This window comes from Armigeres subalbatus, chromosome 3 (genome assembly GCF_024139115.2).
Source record: "Armigeres subalbatus isolate Guangzhou_Male chromosome 3, GZ_Asu_2, whole genome shotgun sequence".
Classification (NCBI taxonomy): domain Eukaryota; kingdom Metazoa; phylum Arthropoda; class Insecta; order Diptera; family Culicidae; genus Armigeres; species Armigeres subalbatus.
This window is the reverse complement of record NC_085141.1, coordinates 333,710,482-333,732,120: the sequence shown is the minus strand read 5'-3', so window position 1 is coordinate 333,732,120 and position 21,639 is coordinate 333,710,482. Positions and strand designations below refer to the sequence as shown.

The 21,639-nt window shown below is 39.5% G+C and overlaps 1 protein-coding gene across 6 annotated transcripts in view; it reads left to right on the top strand.

Annotated features, from left to right (window-relative positions):
• The window catches only part of LOC134225695 (uncharacterized), a 137,705-nt gene that overhangs the window by 44,813 nt on the left and 71,253 nt on the right, over positions 1-21,639 (top strand). For all 6 annotated transcript variants that reach the window (XM_062705986.1, XM_062705984.1, XM_062705982.1 and 3 more), the window contains one exon: positions 15,695-16,201. In XM_062705986.1, coding sequence (XP_062561970.1) covers positions 15,969-16,201 — 233 coding nt within the window. In that variant the 5' untranslated portion in view covers positions 15,695-15,968. The remainder of the gene's footprint in view (positions 1-15,694; positions 16,202-21,639) is intronic.

Sequence of the window (21,639 nt, the reverse complement as noted above, 5' to 3'; positions counted from 1 at the left end):
GGAAAAAAAAATCCAAAAAGAATTTCCAAAGGATTTGGCTGAACATGTTATTTGAAATCCTCAAGCAATTCTTTCGGAAGTTCTCCAGAATTTAATAAAATTGGAGATTTTTTTTTTCAAAACGATTTAAACGCTTTTAAATTTCAGGAAAATATTCAACTTGGTGGTTCACGTGCCCCATCGTGACCTAGCTTAGCGGCATTATTGCATGGGACAGTTATGCGCAGAACGGCAGTATAAGTGTGGCATCGAGGACTCTACGAATACTAAGAACTAGGAATGAAAATCTCGGTTATTTTATGAAAACCATCGAATGATAAATACTTCAAAATTCTTTTCTTCGAAGAAGCTCGATTCTTGATAAAATGTGTTTCACGTACATTGAACTCCCGGTTTAGTAAGCCTTACGTACCCTATAATTAGAAAAGACCGGTTGTTTAACAAGAAACATCTTTTCACCGGATCAAAAATCAGAAAAGGTGTTCAAGCGCAATATTCCTCTCGGAATTCCTCAGAATATTCCTCCAGGAATTCCTCCGGATATTCTTCCAGGAATCCCTCTGAAAACTCCTCCAGGAATTCTTCCGGAAGTTCTTTCAGGAATTCCTCCGGAAGTTCCTTCAAGAATTCCTCCGGAAGTTCCTCCAGAACTTCCTCTAGAAGTTCCTCCGGGAATTCTTCCGGAAGTTCTTTCAGGAATTCCTCCGGAAGTTTCTCCAGGAATTCCTCCGGAAGTTCATCCAGGAATTCCTTCGGAAGTTCCTCCAGGAGTTCCTCCAGAAGTTCCTCCAGGAATTCCTCTGGAAGTTCCTTAAGGAATTCCTCCAGAAGTTCCTCCAATACTTCTTCTGGAAGTTCCTCCTGGAAGAATTCCTGGATGAATATCCGAAGGAATTCCAGGAGGAATATCCGAAGGAATTCTTGGAGGAATTTACGAAGGAATTCCTGGAGTGGAGCAATGGAGCAATTTCTGGGGAAACATTGAAAGGAATTTCTTGAGGAATATCCGGAGAAGTTCCTGGAACAATAATCAACGCAATTCCTGGAGCAATATCCGGAGAAATTTCTGGAGGTGTATTCGGAGGAATTCCCGGAGGATTATACGGAGGAATTTCTGAGGAGTTCCTGTAGAAATTTTAAGAAGAATGCATGGAGGTATTAGTGGAGGAATATCCGGAGGATTTCCTGTAGGAGTTCCGGAAGAATCCCCGGAGAAAGATTTGGAGGAATATCCGGAAAAATCTCTAGAGGAATATCCGGAGGAATGTTCGAAGGAATTCCTCCTAAAACTCTTCCAGGAATTTTCCAGGTTCCTTCTGGAATTCTTCCGGAGATTCCTCTGGATTTCCTCCGGAAGTTCCCTCTCGAATTCCTCAGGAAGTTCCTTCTGGAATTCCTCAGGAAGTTCCTTCTGGAATTCCTCAGCAAGTTCCTTCTGGAATTCCTCCGGAAGTTCCTTCTGGAACTCCTCCGGAAGTTCTTTCCAGAACTCCTCCGGAAGTTTATTTTGAAATTCTTGCGGAAGTTCATTTCGTAATTCCTCCGAAAGTTTCTTCTGGAATTCCTCCGAAAGCTACTTTTCAGAAACAATTTTAGTAATTCTTTCAGTTATATCTTCTGGATGCCCACCGGGAAATCAACCCCAAATTATTTAAAGAATTCATCTAAAAATGTTTATAGTGATTCAAACCAGAAAATTCTTATGAGATTTCTCCCGAAATTGCTTCAACAATTCTTCCAGATTTTTTTTCGAGAATCCCTCCAGGAAGTCCATTGGGAAATAAATCACAAATTTCATCAAAAATTCCTTCATGAATTTATTCTATAATTTATATAGAGGTTTTACCCAGAAGCTCCTTTCCGAATTTCTTCAGGAACCTTAGGAACTCTTTATTAGAGAGGCTTGCAGCCCTAGGCTGGCTCATCTATTGGATTCAGTAACTTCTTAAAGGAATCTGATAGATCGTGTTCCAAGAAATCGTTTAAAAATTCTTTTGAATAATCCCAGAAAAATTCCGTCGTGAAGGAATATATCGTAGCAGTTCTTGGAGGATTTTTTGGAGTATACCTTAAGTAATTTCTGAAATTCGAAACAAATTTCCGAAACAATTTTCAGAGAAATTTCTTGGGAGGGATTTATGTAAACATTTTTTTTTCTTCCTTTATTTATTTGATAGGCACTCTGTGTTACTTAACCGATACTGTGCCGAGATCTACTGTGGTATTCTGCAGCCAGAATCCACACAGAATCTATTTTTAGATTTTTCCATTATTCATTGTTCTTGTCGTTGCTGGTCCATCTCGTCGTGAGTCCATTGTGTTCGTTTTGTCCATGTCGTGTATTCAATGATCGTTGCATTGTCCGGTTGCCATTTATCCGGGTAACGTTGGAGGAATGCCTCCGAGAAGAACAAGTTGTCAGTCGTCATCAGGCAGCCGTGACGGTGAGGCACCCCAATACGCCACCGCATAGGCTGTGCATCCGGCGACTGACGAGGGTTTTTGTGGAGGGGCTGGGAATCGAACCCATGACCATTCGCTTGAAAGGCGAACGTGTAGCCAACTACGCTACGGGACCCCCCTTTTATGTAAACACTCTTGATATAATTTCCGCGGAAACTTCTGGAGGAACTAGAAAAAGAGAACGCCGGAGAATTTTCAGGGGCGAAATTTGGATGCAGTACCAGAAAAAAATTAGTGAACTTTCGGAAGGAATTTATGTAAAAGCTTCTGTGAGAATTATTGTGAGAATTGTAAGTAAACACACTTAAACAGAGACTCGAGATTCGGTCATTCATTTTATTGAAAAGATCAGTGATCTGAAAATTTACGGATGTTTCGTTAATTTTTCGCAAGTTTATTGGAAACTCTAAATAAAATTACTGAATTTCGGTGATTTTTTAATAATTTACAGAAAACTGTGAAATTTATTACCGATGAAAATGTGAAAGAGCTGTTCAACCTATTTCGGTGAAATACTTAGCAGAAATATCGGTAAACGCAAACAACTTCGTAAAATATTGAGGGAACTTGAGATTGAATGAGTAAGTATTTCCTAATGAATTTCGAAAATCCCCCAAGAAATAACCTGAATTAACTGAGGGACTTCCGGACGGACTCCCCGAGAAACTTCCAGAGAAATTCCAAAGAAATTGTTTCCTTCCTTCCGAGGAAAAACCTTCCGAGGAATTCCTGGAGAAGCTTTCCGAATAATTCGTGGAGGAGCTCCCAGATGAGTTCCTGAGGGAACTTCAGAAGAAATTCTTGAAGAAACTTCTTGAGGAACTGTTGGATAAATTTGGATGGATTTTTTAGGAATCTCGGGAAAAATTCTGGGAAAAACTTTCCGAAGAATTCCTGGAGGAACTTACGTAGGGATTCCTGGAGGAACTGCCTGAGAAACTTCCGGAGGAATTATTTGAGGAACTTCCGGGGGATTTCCTGGAATATCTTCCGTAGGAACTCCTTAAATAACTTTCAGAGGAATTCCTGGAGGTTCCTGGAGGAATTGTTGAGGAACTTTCGGAGGAATCCAGCGGGACATCGCAGCATAGGCAGACCCAGAGGTTCATGGCGGCGAAGCCTCAATAAAGAAATAAAAGCAGTCGACCGAAATCTAACCTGGCAACAGGTTAAAGAGATAGCTTGGCAACGCTCAGGATGGAGATCTTTCAAGTCGGCCCTTTGCACCATCGGTGGTGTACAGGATCCATAAGTAAGTGAGTAAGTTTCGGAGGGATTCCTGGAGGAACGTTCGGAAGAATTCCTGGCGGAGCTTCCGGGAGAACTCCTGCAGGAACTTCCCAGAAGTACTTTCGGAGGAATATTTTGAGGAATTTCTTGACGAACTTTCTAACGAACTTGTGGAAGAGCTTCTTGAGGAATTCGATGAAGAATTTTTGAAAAAAACTCCGGGGAAATTTGGCGCTTGCAACTGGTTCACGCCGACCCACGCCACCGATCATAAACGGCGTGGAGCCGCTACGCCGTCGCCGCTGACTGAAAATGATCTATAACGCCGCCACCGCGCCGGTTAAATTTCAATCGGCGCAAAGGTCTACTTGGCTACTACAGGTCGCCTGGAACCTTGGGATTCGGGATTAGGAACAGCATATTGTTAGCTTCAGCGTTGTACCGAGCCTGGTGATATGTCCGGATTTACACCGTTACGCACTACTTATGAGTAACCATATCCCAGCGTAACGGGCAATGCTGTTGATAAATACTGTCCAAGCGATTCGTTCGATGCACTTGAGAAATTGTCGTCTGCTAAAAAAGAGTTGCAACGGCGAGTCGTGTCCTACCTTTATTTCCGCAAATGCTTGCAAGTTGGAATTGACGAACTAATTAAAGGAATGTCGTTGGTAACGACAATTTTTTAGACAATCATTTAGCATAACGACAAACGAAAAGTACTCTTGAATATAAAATCAGCATACAAATATCCTCTAAATAAACTGGCTATTTCTTTGCCTATAATGTCGCAATGTACGAAAACCTGACCGAGCTGCGCATTTAAAGAGTATTTTATAGTTTACTTGTTTACTTTTGTCAGAATTTTTTTTTAAATTTATTTATTGATCAATATATTGTAACATAAGTCTTCTTCATGCTACATAGAGAAACTTTCTAGTAGAATCAGCGCCAGTTCATTTGAACATAAATTTCAATTTTTAACCTTAATACAACTAATTCAAAATGTTTTTAACATCCGCTCTTAAAAACTATAAACGATTTTTCATTGAAAAGATATGTGGGCAAAGAATTCCAGTATACTACACCTCGCACAAAAAATGAATTCCCGTATTTAGTCGTACAGTAACGCAGTAGTATATATTTTTTGTAACAATTGCTTCGTGCCATATTGAGTTTGCTGTGTAAATAATCTGGTTGTTTTGTGCTTAAAAGTTTGTAAAAAATTAAACATCAACGGAGTTTACTATAATTTTCAAAACGGCACCCTACTAGTAAGTACTGCAGTTGAGAAACGCTTGTGAACCTATTTATATTGTAAATATATCTAAAACATGAATTTAAAGCAACTTTTAACTTATTGAACGTAGAAACTGACATGGAATCAAATAGGAAATCGCTACCAATGAAGTAAGGAAGAATAAGGGTTCTTTCACAAATTACGTAACGCTGAAGGGGGAGGGAGGGGGTTAAGCCGAGCGTTACGATCCATACAAAAAAAAATAAACCTTCCATACAAAAAGTGTTACGTGGCATGCTATGTTTAAAGGCAACTATTATGCAAAGTGAATGCACCTAGGATGTTAAGCCGTTAGATCATAGTTTTTGACCTCTAATTTAAGGATCTGTGTCGATTGAAATATTTCATCGATGATTTTTTTTTACTATTTAAGGTAATATTTTTAACCTAAAAACCTTTCCTGATTTAAAAAAAAATAAAACAAGTTATATAAAATCCAACCACTAAATTTTTTTCCTGATGCTTTAAGAAATATTTTCATATAAAAACATTTTTCATATGATGAAAGTAGTAGAAGTTATATTAAAATTACTGCCACTTTTCAATGTTCTTTTAAAAAGACAGAATCACCGTCTTCGACCAGAGGTCGCACAGACTGAACACTTAACATCTAGCATGAGGCAACGGACAGGACATTTACACAACACCCAGTGGACCAGTGAGAGCTTTTCGCTTTACGAAAAGTATTCTCTTTACCGGGGCGGGAATCGAACCCACACTCCGCAGCACATGCGTCTAGACGATTGACGTCGCTAACCGCACGGCCACGAAGCCGAAGTTCTTAAGGCTTATTATGAATAGATCTTGAGCCTTCCTTAGTCATTCGGTAAGATACACTGCTATACTGCAAGACCATGCTGAAAATGGCTGGATTCGATTTCCGGTGTGGTCTATGAAAATTTCTCGCCTTCCCTGGGCATAGGGCACTGCACGGACTACTTTGTCTCTTTATCGCTGTAAAGAATGTAGTAAATAACAAGGCCAGTAAACGTCAAAATTTATGAGGAACGAAAGAGAAAGAGATGTTTCAGTGCAGTGCCGTATAAAGTAGAATCGTAGCCTCATGATATACGAATGTGAAAATGGTAACTTGGACTAGAAACCATGCAATTAAGAGCTGCGGAAGTACTTAATGAACACTAAGCTACGAGGCGGTAGAGTGGTTCATGTAATGCCATTAAGAAGAAATATTATTAAATTTAGGAAAATAATATTACTTTTTAACATTTCAAATCAACAAAAAAATAAAACTACGAACTAGTTCAAAGTAGTATTTATGTTCTTTATTTCAAACTTGATTTGAACCTCAATGGACGTCTGCATTATGTGACCACTGTTATATGCTACCACCGTGGATAACAGTTCACTTGCATACTGTTCATGTTTATCTGGCGTTTTGTAGTTTTGCTAGATAGTATAGAAATTTCTGTGGATGGCTTCCGTTGTTTGCTCCGTATACTTTGTAAGGCCTCTCTTTGATGCGCTTCAACGCGATTTCAAAATAAGATTTTTTTTTCGGTGATTGGTAGCCCGGCTGCTATCCAAACTGTCACAAAAAGCTCGTATGGCGTCTGAATAGAAGTCCAACAATGTTACACTAAAACAGCAATCAACTACCTGTGGTAGACTATTCAATACCTTATAATAACCATTGTATTATTTTACTTTCAAAACACCCCGTTTAACTAACGACAGGGCCGAACATTTGGTAGACCAATCCCACCAGCTAATGTAGCGCTGGAGGAGGGGTTTTGTATAAAATTGTGTCATAGTCTCCTCCTTCCAGAAGATGATTATGAACATAATTTAAATATAATCGAGCTTCTTTGTTTACCGGTCCAGCGTTAAATTCTGTTTCTATGGTAACAAGTGAACGGCGCAGGGTTGCTGGTTTTTTAATAGACACGTATACGTAAAAAAATTTAATGTTATTTATTATTAATATTTCTAATACTTTTTTGCCAAAGCAGGCGCTTAATGATATGTATAAGAAAAAACTTATACATCGCATTAGTCACATACATTCCGAAACTTATACTTTTCATTAACTTATGAATGTTATTAGCTTTTTGATGTTGGATCATTCATTAGGTAGCATGATGAAGATTATAAGTATTTTCGAATGGTTTTTTGCCATAAAATATAAGGTTATTTTTTTACGTGTATGAGATATCCAGTTACGCAATTCGCTATTCACTATCGAAAAATGAAATATATGTTCAGTGTCAACAGTATTTCTAGTATAACTTCTGCTACTTTCATCACATGAAAATTGTTTTTATATGAAAATGTTTCTTAAAGCATCAGCAAAAATAATATTGATTGGATTTTATATAACTAGTTAAATTTTTTTTATCAGAAAGTGCTTTTAGGTTAAAAATATTACCTTAAATAGTAAAAATGTCAAAATTTCACCCATGAAATATTTTAATCGACACAGATCCTTAAACAAGAGGTCGAAAACTATGATCGTACGGCTTAATATCCGAGGTGCATTCACTTTGCATAATAGTTGCCGTTATACATAGCGTGCGTGGGGAAGGGTGGGGTTCCAAAATCGAATCTGTGTCAAAAGGTCGAAGGTCAAACGGTCGAAAGGACGAAAGTTCGAAAGTACAAAAAGTCGAAAGGACAAAAGGTCGAAAGGACATAATGTCAAAAGGAGAAAAGGACGAAAGGACAAAAAGTCGAAGGAAAAAAAATCAAAATGACAAAAGGTCGAAAGGACGAAAGGCCGAAAGGATAAAAGGTCGAAAGGACAAAAGGTAGAAAGAATAAAAGGTTGAAAACAAAAGGTCGAAAGGATAAAATGTAGAATGAACAAAATGTCGAAAAGACAAAAGGTCGAAACAACAAAATGTCGAGAGGACAGAAGGTCGAAAGGACAAAAGATCGAAAGGACAAAAGGTCGAAAGGACAAAAGGTCGAAAGGACAAAAGGTCGAAAGGACAAAAGGTCGAAAGGACAAAAGGTCGAAAGAATAAAAGGTTGAAAACAAAAGGTCGAAAGGATAAAATGTCGAAAGAACAAAATGTCGAAAAGACAAAAGGTCGAAGGTCAAAAGGTCGCAAGCCAAAAAATTGAAAGGAAAAAAGGTCGAAAGTCAATAAATTGAAAGGACAAAAGGTCGAAATGACAAAAGGTCGAAGGAAAAAAGGGGCGAAAAAATAACAGAAGGTTGAATGAAAAACAGGTAAAAAATCAATTTTAAAATCTGAACAATTAAAATTAAAAAAAAAAATATTCAAGTTTCCCGTCTGAAGGCGGTCTTGGGCGTTAGAGGGTTACTAGTTGACTTCAAAATGAAACATAAACGTTCACAAATCACGTAAAGGAGCGTCCATAAATTACGTAACGCTTAGAGGGGGAAGGGGTCGAACGAAGTGTGACGATCCATACAGAATTTTTAGATGTTTCTTACAAAGAGACTAAGGGGGAGGTAGGGTTGAAAATACCCAATTTTTGCGTTACGGAATTAATGGATCTTCCCTAACGCAAATTTTGGCAATTCCATACCCCTCCCAACTTTACAGCGTGACGTAACGGTTTCTATTAATAAAAATAAATGTATTATGTATATTCGTTTATAGTTACTTAAACACACATTTCGTGAACAAAAAACTATCATCTTTTGAGCACATAAAAATAAAACTGCTGTCATTAGAAGATGGTGTGTTGAGCTAAAATGATATATTTTGAATTATCATTTTGATGAAAATGAGAGAAGAACTATTTTCAGGAATTAAAATTAAAGTTAATAAATCCTGGCAATACTTTGATAAAAATATTGATTTGACAATACACCTCTAAAGAATACCCTGTGTTTTAACAAAAAGGAAAATTCTAGAATGGAATGTTTTCAAGTATTTTTGGTATTTCATATGCGGTATAAAAATGCGAAACTCGAAAGAAAAGGTTATGAATAAAAGAAAGAAAAGAATCAACAATGAAAATAAGGTTAAGCACAAATAAATATTAATGTGCGAAACTCGAATCACAAGCCTTTGATTAAAAGAAGGAAAAAATAATAATAATAATTATATAATCAGGTGAAACACAAATAAATATAATCATGCGAATCTTGAAAGAACAGCCTATGACTAAAAGAAGGAAAAATTCAACAATGAAATATAATCAGGAAAACATAAATGAACATAAATGTGCAAAAAAATGGTTGAATAAAGCTCGACGTTTTGCCTATTTTTTTCGACCTTCGACCTTTTGATCTTCGACTTTTTGGTCTTCGACCTTTTGTCCTTTGACCTTTTTACTTTCGACCTTTTGTCCTTCGACGTTTTTATTTTCGACCTTCGACCTTTTGACTCAGATTTTTTGTTTCGACCTTTTGTCCTTTCGACTTTTTGACCTTCGACCTTTTGTCCTTCGACCTTTTGGCTCAGATTTTTTTTTCGATCTTTTGTCCCTTCGACCTTTCGTCCTTTCGACCCTTTGACCCGACCTTGTGACTCCGATTTTGTGTTTCGACATTTTGTCCCTTCGACCTTTTGACCCTTCGTCCTTTCGACCTTTTGACCTTCGACCTTTTGTCCTTCGACCTTTTGACCTTCGACCTTTTGTCCTACAACCCCAAAATCACCAAATTTAGCGTTACGTAATTTTAGAAAGTAGGGTACCGTCGTGCGGGGCTTCTTTTGACTCCGGGGGCTACTTTAAATTTTTGATTTTCTAAAAAAACTAAACTAAAAAAATACCAAATTTGAAACAAAAAGTTGCCATTCAACTTTCAATAAGACACCCGAATGGTGATAATGAAAATTTGATAGTAGTTTACGTTATAGTTCTTGTTTCAAAATGTCCAAATTAGCCCCCGATTTTTCAAAAGAAGCCCCGCACGACGGTATAGGGAAAGTAGGGAAAGTAGGGTAGGCTTTTGGAATAATCTTAAATGTATAGCGCAAGTTAAAAATGTTGATGATGATCAAAGCGTCCTTAAACAAGCGTAAATTTTCCCACATTGCATCATAACGTGTTTGTCCCATTCAAATTTTAAATCAACGCGGATACCTAAACTTGATGCATTATCAACACACTCAATAACGTCGTCGTTAAGTTTCAATAATGGTTTAATCAAATCATAGAAATAGCTATTCGAAATGAAAATCTTTTTTTATCAGCAATCAATGATAGCATTTTACGTTTAGACCATTCGTGAATTTGTTCACTCAGTTTGTTCATTCAGTGTAAATATCCTCAGCGATATTTGCAGCTGACTTTTTCAAACATGTGTAATATATCTGTGCATCATCCGCTAAAAGATGGATTTTTCAGTGCTTTACTATGCACGGTAGATCTTTAAAATACAGTGAGAACAAAATTGGCTCTAATATGGATCCTTGAGGAGCTCTTGATATTATAGGACAAAACCTTGAAAAAATACCATCATTGCAGACAGCCTGAGATCTTGCACTTAAATATGATTTTGTTAGGGCAACAGCATGATCCAAAAAAGCGAATTGTGTTTTCAAGTTGTGACATAATATACTTTGAGAGACGGTATCGAATGTTTTGGAGGAATCTAAAGAATGAGAACAACTGGACGTCCGTTGTCGACCACAAAACCAATATCGTCGAGTATTTTAATCATTGTCGTTTTTTGTGCTATGTTTCGTACGATATCCGATAAATTAATTCAGAAGGTTATGTCTGGCTATGAAATTGAAAATGTTAGTTTTAATAAATTTTTTCGAACACCTTTTATATGACACAAAGGATACTGATCGGTCTGAGGTTTTCCATAAAGGATGAATTCGCTTTTTTTCCTTATTGGTAATATTTTCGACCTTTTCCATGATTCCGGAAAAACACTGGTAGTAACAATGGAATTGAAAAGGAAAGTGGAGGGTTCAATCAATATTGGAAAAATAGCTTTCAAAAACTTTATCGGATGATGTCAGGTCCGATGCCGTTTGATTTGATGGAATTCATTGCAAAAACCACATCTTCTTGATTAACTCTATTGAAGTAGAAAAGATCACGTTCTATAACAATTGATCCAGTAATATGATCGTTAGTTCTAATATTATTTGTGAAACTGTTGCAAACATGTGTGCTGATTTCATTAGCCGAATAATTGGTATTCGTTTATCTGTCGTTCGTGATCGATCAATCAGATCGTGATTAGATAATACAGGGACTTCTATCTGACTGAATCTCAACACTTTAGAGGTGTCATTAGTTCAAATTAAATCTTATTGCGAGGCTCCATTGTTATGAAAAAAAAAAACTTTGGTTCACTACCTAAACATTGCACAGATAGTGTAGATAAGACGTTACGCGACCTTTCTGATTTTGAGGAGTTTGTTGAAATCCAGAGTTTGTTGAAAGCAAAAGTAGCTGTAATCAGCTCCATATGATGACAACAAATATTCCAAAAAATCAGTGCATTCAATTCCATGTGGATTGTAAAGACTAGTTAATAATAGTTTTTCATTATGTAGAATTATTTCAATTGTGATGAATTCTGCACAAGAAACTTGGTAATAAAGCTGAATGGAATTCCTTCTTTAATAAACATACATCATTATCTCCTCCTCAGAGACCACCCACTCTATCATCCCGGGTAGAATCCGAGATATTGATAACAAAAAATGATATTAACTTGTTTGAAATAAGAGTAAAAATAACAAGCGAACAAGTAAAAATAACAAGAACAAACTAATAGCTCAAGATATTGATAAGTTCTTGTAAATGGCAAAACCTGATATTTTTATGATGTTTTGGTGCAAATTTTTGTTATTGTCGCTTGTTACTTTTACTCTTATTTCAAACAAGTTAATATCATTTTTTTGTTATCAATATCACGTTTAACTGTTCATTAGCCATTATCGTCTACCCGGGATGCCTTACTATTTCATAACCGTCAATAGCAAAAACCGAATTATTAACACTCTCATTCAACCACGTTTCATTTACATACACGCTGTCAACGTTACTAATTCTAATGATCTAACGTAGTTCCTCAATTTTGCAGAGTTTATGAGCTTACTTTGACAATTACATCAACATACAGAAATTTTCAAATAGTACGGACTTCATCACAGTATCTGGAATGCACCAGTTTGTCGAGGTGTAGAAATTTGGAATGATAAGGGAGCTTTTCATTTAAAATAACATTCTTCATTAAAATAATATTTTTTTTAGCTAATATATCTATCTATCTGGCCCAAACAGAAAACAAAAACCATATGATTTTTATATCTCCATCATATCGTATCCATCAGCAATGGCAACAGCAGCATCATGGAATCATGGAATACTGGGAAAGCCGAGGAAGTAAGAACAACATTCAAGCTCTATCTGGAATAAGGGCGAATATCGCAAGATAGAATTCTCTTCATCGACTTCCCCTTTTTTAAATGAAAGTGACAAACAGTGGATTTCTTTGTAGTTTATCACCTCAGAACGATAGAAAACAATGGGAACTTGCATTCTGAGGTGATAAATTGCAAAGAAATCCTCTACTTGTCACTTTTATTCAAAAGAGGGAAAGTCGACGAAGAGAATTCTCTCTTGCGACATTCGCCCTTTTACCAGATACAGCTTGCTTATTAGGAAAAGGTTAACGTTGTAAATCATTTTCGGTTGAAACTCTTTTTCGTCGCCAATCTTCTTCACAAATAGAATGCCGTTCCGTTCAAACACCACCGCAGTTTACCATCCATCGTGTTCCTATGTCAATCTTGGCACCGTCGTCCGATGCTAACTGGCTGCCTAGATATTGAAACCTTTCTACCTTCTGCACTGCTTGCCCGGTTACCATAAAGTTGGAAGGGTTGCTCGTGTTGACATCCATCGATTTAGTCTTGCACATATTTTTATTCAGCAGATGTACACACTTCCATGTTTTGATTACTTCAATATTGCCGTTTGAAAATTCAAAATCAAAAAGCGAATTGCCCTTTCGAAAGCAATCCATAGATAAAGATAACATCAAACAGCTATGAGAAATTCAAATAGACGAGCACAAGCAATTTTAAGACACGAAGATTGGTTGCCGGAATCGAATGTACCCTGTATTAGTCTTGCGCAATCCTCTTATAAAAAAAATCATAAGGTATAATATCATCACCACAGTATGAAGGGTCCGAATAACCAAGTTGGTTGAAAGACTCTTAATAAATGAACAAACATTCCGGTAAATACACAAATGATTTGCACTTACACACATACCTTTTCTTTTGCTGATCTGCTTATTTCATACGATGATGAGCAAGTAAGACAAACAAAACACCCGGCAAGTCCAATTTCAGTCATGGTCATTTTCGATGAGGTCACAGCCACTTACGCGGTGATAGGGTCATAGAGGTTGTCGCATTTGATGTGTATTCCATTGCGACTTGATGATGGTGGTAATGAAGAAGATGCGTTCCGACATGTGGATGATGCTTCTAATATGGATGCATAGACATGGAAGGCGATCTTCTTGCTTCACGATGGATATACCAAGTGAGTTTAAGAACAAAAAATCAAAATTGCTACATCCTTTCTTTCCAAAGAACTAATTTAAATTAACTAATTTAAGAATTGAAAATAGTAGATTACTTTTGGAATATCAATACATTCGATGCCTAACTAATTGAGTAATATTTTCACACATTCGGAAATTGTGGAAGTCATTAAATAAAATAACCATTAGTGCAATGACTCGTCTGTGTAAAACACATGAATAATGCTACGATTTATAATATAAAAATCCTCTGTCGTCTGGTTTTATTTAGGTTATTCCCGAAAGTGATGATTTGCATACCAGTCACAATTAACAACCCGATGATTTGTCATGCGTCGTCGATGAGAACTATTTCTGCAGAAAATCACATTAATTCTAATCACGAAGGTTGCATTACTAACGAAAAGCCGGTGTTCATTGACGTTATCGTCGTTTCGAAAAACCAGAAGTCTTATTCCACTCGGCTAGACTTTAAGCTGCCACAGCCGTTGGTGATTGTTGATACGTGACCTTAGCCGCATATTCACACGCTTCAACCGTTCGTTCAGCAACAAACAACAATTGGCAGAACGTTTGCGAAGTGGTTCGATTCCAGGACAGATTTATGTGAAGCGCATGGAAGAAGTTACTGCCCATAACAGCTCATAAGAAATTCTACTCGCCTAGCTCGCTAGCTTCAATAGCCGTACACTTGGCATCGATACATCAGTAATGAGGATTGCCCTGCAGAATAGCGCAGGTGCCTTGCGAAAACGAATCTACCCTGCCCCCGGTGCCTGTGCGGTTTAATTGAATTCGCGCTCGGTCGCTTTTATGATGAGTTACTAATTTAATGAACGAGCACAGAATTGACTTTCTATGAATCTGCTACATACCTATCTCACATAAGTGAACTAGAATGCCTGCGGGTTTCTGAAGCTTCATGCCTAATAAAACCGACTCGGTTGAAAAACAAATGGAATGTTTTGATATGTGACTGTTGGTTGATTCCATAACCTTTCCGATTCACGTGGATGGTTTTTGATCTGTATTATTTGCGATCAGACATGCGGTAAATATAGAGTAGGAGAAATACTAATTATCATAAAATTGATAGGTATTTGGATCCATTGTTTCTGTGCGATTGATGCGAGAAACAGCACCATGTAATCAAAACCATGTGGTTTTAATTCCTGAGACAACAATTTTAATTTATTTCCTGGAAAATTTTCAATCGCTGAAGGAAGATAGAGATTAATAGTTGAATTCTACTGATATGGTTATATTTTACATTACAAGATGTTCATGTAGGGTGTTATAGTGTCTCTTTCCCTGTGAATCGCTTAAGCTCGACGAAATCCGTCCACAGCTCATGAAATTATCAAAACTTTTATTAAGACGGAATGCGTAGTAATATGCAAAGTTTATGTTCAATTGATTTTGCCAGGGAAAAAAGCTATTGAACCTTCAATAATTTTCAATATTTTTAATTTTGAAGATGATCCAAAAAATAGAGAAATCACATAATCCTAATTTCTTATTATGCAAAATCCATGAAGATAAAAAGTCTTAACAAATTCAAAAATCTACCTGCTTTAAACTGCTGCCAGTCTACAGTAAACCTCAAAACTCCAATCCCCATTGCTATTACCAACGTGATGTTCGCACGTTTTTCTTCAAATCAATAATGTCTGCAGTGTTACGAAATCTTCTTCATTGGTTGGGTCGCAGAGCCGCTACAGCGCTCATGCAGAGCTCGTCTACAAATCTCCAACCAAACAACGGAACGTGTCTCTTACATGACTTCAGCCAAATTGGTTTCGCACCGGACTTCTCGTTGTTTCCGCTTCGCCCATGATCGATCTCTGGCGGTAACCCGGTAACTGACTTTTATTTTTGATGCCATCACGTAGACCAAATTGTAACAAAACATACGGGGGAACGAGGTCTAATATGCAGAAAAAGCGCCAATGTGCGATGAGACAATTACTCGAATGAAAAATAGCATTATTTAACAGATATGTTTAGTTTCGATTTTTGGGTTATTCTTTTGAATCAAATGTTAGTTGTTACCACAAAAGGTTCGTGAATGATGTGAGAAATAATTAAAGAAAAGCTAAGGTGCATTACACTATCTTGCAACACAACAATCTTCTTGTTTTCAATGCGTGAATTCCTTCGAAAGTAATAAAATCTTTCAGCACTTCAAAAAGCATTTTAATAATCATTCTTTTTTCTATTTTGTTTCTTTACAGCCAACTTAGTAAACCAAATATTAATAAAGTTTAAGGATAATTTTCCGTAAAATATTAAGCTGCAACCGTGTAAGAAGCCGGACCGGCATAAAATAATGCCAACACTTCAAGGTGGCAAACACGCGATAGAAAAATAAACGCTTCAATATTCGCATGAATCTCATCCAACCGGAGAGAGATCGCTATCGACGATACACACCACTGAATAACTTGAGCTAGCGAAGTGACGAACCTGTCAAAACGAGGAAGCTGTCTTCTGACCTAACGCTAAACGATGCCCGCCTATGCCGGATTCGATAGTTTCGCGTCCTCGCGCAGGACCGCTGAATCGATCTACTACACGGCAAAGGAGTTCGATTCGGCCGACGAATCGGACTGTTTGCGGCCGTACCCGATGCCGATTTCGCGTCGCCCGAGCCTGATGGAACCGCTCGGACCGGCCGATGCCATTTTCAGTCGGCGCTATGTCGATCCGTGGGATATGGAGAACTACGTTTACATTAGGAAGTGAGTATATAGATTCTATAAATTTACCTTAAATCGGGGGCCACAATGAGACGTCGTTCAAAAATATATCATAAAGGAATTTGATGGATGTTACTTTCTCTAATATTAGGTTTAACTAAGAGTTTTTGCAATACAGTAGACAAGATAAGGTTGCACACTACAAAAGTTCAAACAAAGTAAATTGCCTATGTTCCGGGTAATAAACCACCGACTTATATATTAATTTGCAATGTTCTGAAAACTCAGACGTGAATATGTACATTATGTGAAAGATTTTGATTTGAAAAATGTATTGGAGGTAACCACTTTCCCTTCGATGGGACTCGAACCCACGACCCTCAGAACGCTAGACTGGTGCTTTAACCAACTAAGCTACGAAGGACCTTCGTTGGCCTAGACCTGTAAGCCGATCTACTTCAAGCCGGCAGCGGCGTGAATGCAATTTTCTAACGGCGGCGGCGGCATAGCCTGTTGCTTTCGGCGGCGGTGGCGCCTGGGATCGGCGCAGTTCAAAATTATCTTTCAAACATTTCGTCGGTGGGTGGCGAACAATACCTTTGTTAAATATTTGCATTATTTTCTCGTGCCGTAATGGCAATAAGCATAACTTATATTGTGCATACGCTTCTAGTATTCTTTCAGGAATACTAAGTATTATACATAGGAGAAGAATTCCTCATAATTCGTAAGGGAGAAAATCCCAAGAGTCATCAGAGAGAAAAGGGCTGAGGTGAGTAATTCGCCAGGATCATCGGAGGAAAAATTTCTTCAAATTTCTGAAGGAGGAATTCCTCTTAATTCCTAGGGATGGATTTCTCAAAATTCGCGCGAGAGCAATTGACCTGGTCTTTTGAAAGAGTATACCGGAACATTTTTGAAGAATGAATTATTTTAGGAGGAATTTCCCAAAGTTTCGGAAGAAAAAAAAAGAGAGAAAGAAAATCTTCAAAAATCATATATAACAAGAATATTCCACAATTTCTGTATAACAAGTTCCTAGAATTCCTGATAAATATATTCAAAATATCAGGGGGGAGATTTCCAGAGAATTTATGAAAAAGTAATACTTGGGTTGAGGTGCTAAAAAACATGTCAAATACTGGTATGAAGTGAAGCAGACCATGCTGAGGGCGGCTTTCACTCACCGTCTCTTTCTCCGCCGCTGCTACCTCAAATCCTGCCTCCACCACTACTATCTACGCCAGTGTGATTTCCAGGGCTACTGCTACTGCCAACACTGCTACTCATCCTGCTGCTGTTGCAAATACTGAAATTCACTCTGCTGCACCACCAACAAGTGAAGTGTCACATGACTGTCGTTTAAAGGTAGTTAACAGCCCCCCAGTGCGCCAAATACCTACCGAAGAAACTATGAAATCATTCTACGTCACACCGCTCCACATTGAGCAATCTGAGGAAGACAACATCGAGTATCTCCGCGAGACCATTAATATCGACAAATCTTCGCTTAAATGTTACATTTCGCACCCTAAAGAAATGATATTAAATATAAGAAAATTAAATGTACGCACCCCTAGTTATAAATCAATGGGATTTATATTTAAGAACATGACAATAGAGTTTATTATTTAGTTAGTGTGGAGGTTCTGTCGGCAGGAAGATAATCGGTTTAAGTCAAATCACCGAAATTGTAAGTAATATACTAATTTTAATCATGTAAAAATCAATAAAAGAATATATATTACAGCTTTTTAGCTAATAACTGACAAATGACGTCTTTTATTTGCTGTAAGCATCGGTGCGAGGTCGCCAGCTGACACCTTCCGCAACAGTTGGTAGGATTCATATAGTATTTTAGGTTAAGGGTACGTAGATCTTTTGGTGCTATTCTACCTGATAATCAGTTTAGATTAGGGGAATTCATTCATCAAATAATTCACAATAATACCTTTAAAGGTTCACTTAATCAAATAGCTATAACGATACATAATTCACTGAATATTTCTAAATTTCCTTGCTTCACGTTAGCATGCCTGCCGTAATAACAACGAGATATAACTTTTTTCTCAGCTCTACTCTAGTTTGCCTTCATCCTTCATACCAATACCTGACTCACAGCTGCGACAGTGTAGGTTCTGTCAGCTTAGTCCGGTCCTACCTGCTTATCGTGAGAGCTACAGCTGCAGATCACATAAAGAGATCCAAAACGTAGAGGCGCGCTGGCGAACGTTCGCCAACAGTCCCCCCAGGTACGATGGCCGCTATGCCAGCTTAATCCGAAACGCGCCGTACGTCTAGCACGGCTAACTTGGCTACCGGTCGCTCGTAGATGCCGCAGGTTGTCCTCACCGTCACTAATCTAGGTTGGCCATCCTGCCCGGGATGAATGCAGATCACTCGGCCTTTGGCCAACAGTTCCGGGGTAATCTAGGGTCGATAATTATCACCACATCGTCGTTTTCTATCGGCTTGGTGTCCGTAAACCACTTCGTGCGGCGAGTTATCTCAGGCAAATAGTCGCTGACCCATCGTTGCCAGAACCGGTTGGCCTGAAGTTGAGACAATCGCCAGCATTGGCGTAGCGCCGTACCACTATCATCCATAGTGCACAGCGGTTTCACTCCATTAGACGACCCAACCAAGAAGTGGTTGGGCGTTAAAGCTGGTGCTGAGTCGTCTTCCACGGGAACATGTGTCAGAGGTCGGGAGTTGACGGTGTTCTCCACTTCTGTTAACAGATTCCGAAGTACTTCATCCGTCAAGTTTCTTGTTCGGAGAATGGCCATCAAATTCTTTTTAACGCAGCCGATGAGGCGCTCCCAACTGCCGCCCATATGCGGCGAGGAAGGAGGATGAAAATGCCAACTGGTTTCTGCATCCACAAACTCCTTCATTATTTCTTCATGATCGACAGTACCCTCCGCTGTTTTGATTTCTCGGTTGGCCCTGATGAAATTTGTACCTCGATCGCTGTAAAAGGTTCTTGGCCTCCCCTTCGCGAGATGAAGTTACGTAGTGCCATAACGCATGAATCGGTGGTCAGTGAATGGGCGACTTCAATATGAATGGCGCGGGTCGTATGGCAAGTGGCCAGCATATCCCAACGCTTTTCTACTCGGCGACCGACGACAGTCTCATATGGTCCGAAAAAATCCACGCCGACATGGGTGAAGGGGCGTGCGAAGACATGAAATCGAGCTGCGGGTAGATCTGCAATGATTGGCACTTTTGGATCGACTCTGTGGTTCTTGCAGCGTTGGCAGTTAATTCGGACGTTGATGAAGGCTGTGCGCAGCTTCGGAATACTGTATTCCTGTCGAATTTCGTTGATTACGGTCTCGTGGTTCTGATGGTGTAATTTTGGTGGAAATGTGCAATAATCAATTTGGTGGTTGGGTGGTCACGTGGAAGGATAATTGATTTTTGGCGTCTTCAGTTGCGTAATCACAGTTGGTGATGCGGCCTCGCATTCGTAAAACTCCATTCTGGTCCAGCCAAGGTGATTTTTGGTGCAGCGGGCTTGTTTTTGGTAACGGTGTTTTAAGCGGCAGCGTCGACTCATCTTGCGATCGTTGGAGAAGAGCGACTTCATCGGGATAACTTTCCAACTGCGCCTGGCGTAGTAGATATGATTCAGCCAAGCTTATTTCTGAGCTGGAAAGAGGGCAGCTTGTTATAGACTTCTTCAAGCGCTTCAATTTGCAATTATTGGAGAAACGTTGCACAAACGCAACGACTCGAACTAATCGACCCCAATTGGAGAAGTCGTTCACTTGTACGATGGGATCGGGTGCGGTGAAGTGTGCCATTGCACTAGGACGGAGTTCGAGGTTGGTGGTTCGTGAGCCTATCGATGCGCGTGGCCAATGATCTTCTGCGAGATAGAGAAATTGTGGGCCGTTGAACCATCTGGCTTGAGGTTTCAGATTTGGAAGTCCTTTCCATTTTGTGCCATCATCCGCAACGTTCAGATCGGTGGGAACGTATCTCCATTCGGCCATCTCCGTCAGCTCGAGAATTTTGCTAACCCGAAACTCTACGAATGGTGAGTAACGGCGGTGGCCAGATCTGATCCAGCACAGGGTATCTTGGGAGTCAGAGCAGAAATCTCGATGGGTAATGTGGATCGTGAGGGCTTCGGAGAGTGTTCGGGCTAGTCCAGAGCCAATCAGGGCCGCCTGAAGCTCTAGGCGAGGTATAGAGAGGAATTTCAACGGCGCGACTCGGGTTTTTGCGGCGACTATTTTGCACTCAACAACATCCTGATGATTGAATCGTAAGTAGCAGGTAGCCGCGATACCGTTTTCACTAGCATCTACGAACGTGTGAAGCTGTATGTCTTCGTAGTGGATGCTTGACTCGCTGATGTAGCACCGAGGAATGCTGATCTTTTCAATTGTAGGAAGGACTTTGAGCCAGGTTTGCCATCTTTCGAAAATGGTTTCATTGACTTGGTCATCCCAGCCGATGCCGGAACGCCAGACTTCCTGAAGCAGGATTTTCAAATACATTAGAAATTGGGCAATTAACCCAAGCGGATCGAACACGGACATAAGTACACGCAGCATTTGTCGTTTTGTTGGCCGGTGTTGGCCCTCCAGTAGCGCTCGGCCGTATCGGTCCCACCCAATCTTGTAGGTAAAGGTGTCTACGTCGGTGCACCACCACATACCAAGCACCTTCTCCGTGGCTAATTCCGGTGAAAGATCGAGGTTCTTTTCTTCAGTGTTGTTCTCCTCTAAGGTCTCAGCGACGTGTTTGAAGTTGCTGATCCAATTACGGATTTTAAAGCCGCCAGCAGCGTGTACTTCTTTCACTTGCAATGCGAGTTCGACAGCTTCTTTTTCTGTTGCCACACTCACCAGCATGTCGTCAACGTAGTGCCATTTCTGGATCACTTCAACCGCCGCTGGATAATCCCCCTTGAAGCGCTCGGCGTTTAGGTTTTTCACAAACTGGGCGCTGCTAGGGGAGCAGCAGGCCCCGAATGTCATCACCTGGAGAACGTATATAGAGAGGGTCCCATCTTCATCATACCAGAGGAACCTCTGGCACTGCTGGTCTTCCGGACGCATGAGCACTTGCTTCACGGAATTGTACCAGTATGGTAAACAGCTCGCTGAGTTGATCCGGTCCTTTGAGTAGCGCGGAATTAAGGGATATTCCGTGGGCTACTGCAGCGGCATCCCACACCATACGGATCTTGCCTGGCTTATTGGCGTTCGTTACCGGAAATATAGGTAGATACCACATCCGGGGGATGTTTTGGGAACGTTCTTCATCGGTGACCTTCCTCGCATACCTTTTTGACGAAATCGATTATCTTCTTGTTGAGGGCGTCCGCTAGTTGGAAGTCTTTATCCATTCTTTTCTTGAGGCACTGCAGTCGTCGGAGGGCCATCGGAAAACTGTCCGGCAGCCGAACATTGTCGTAGCGCCACAACAAGCCAGTTTCGTAGCGTTTTCCCTTCAGCACT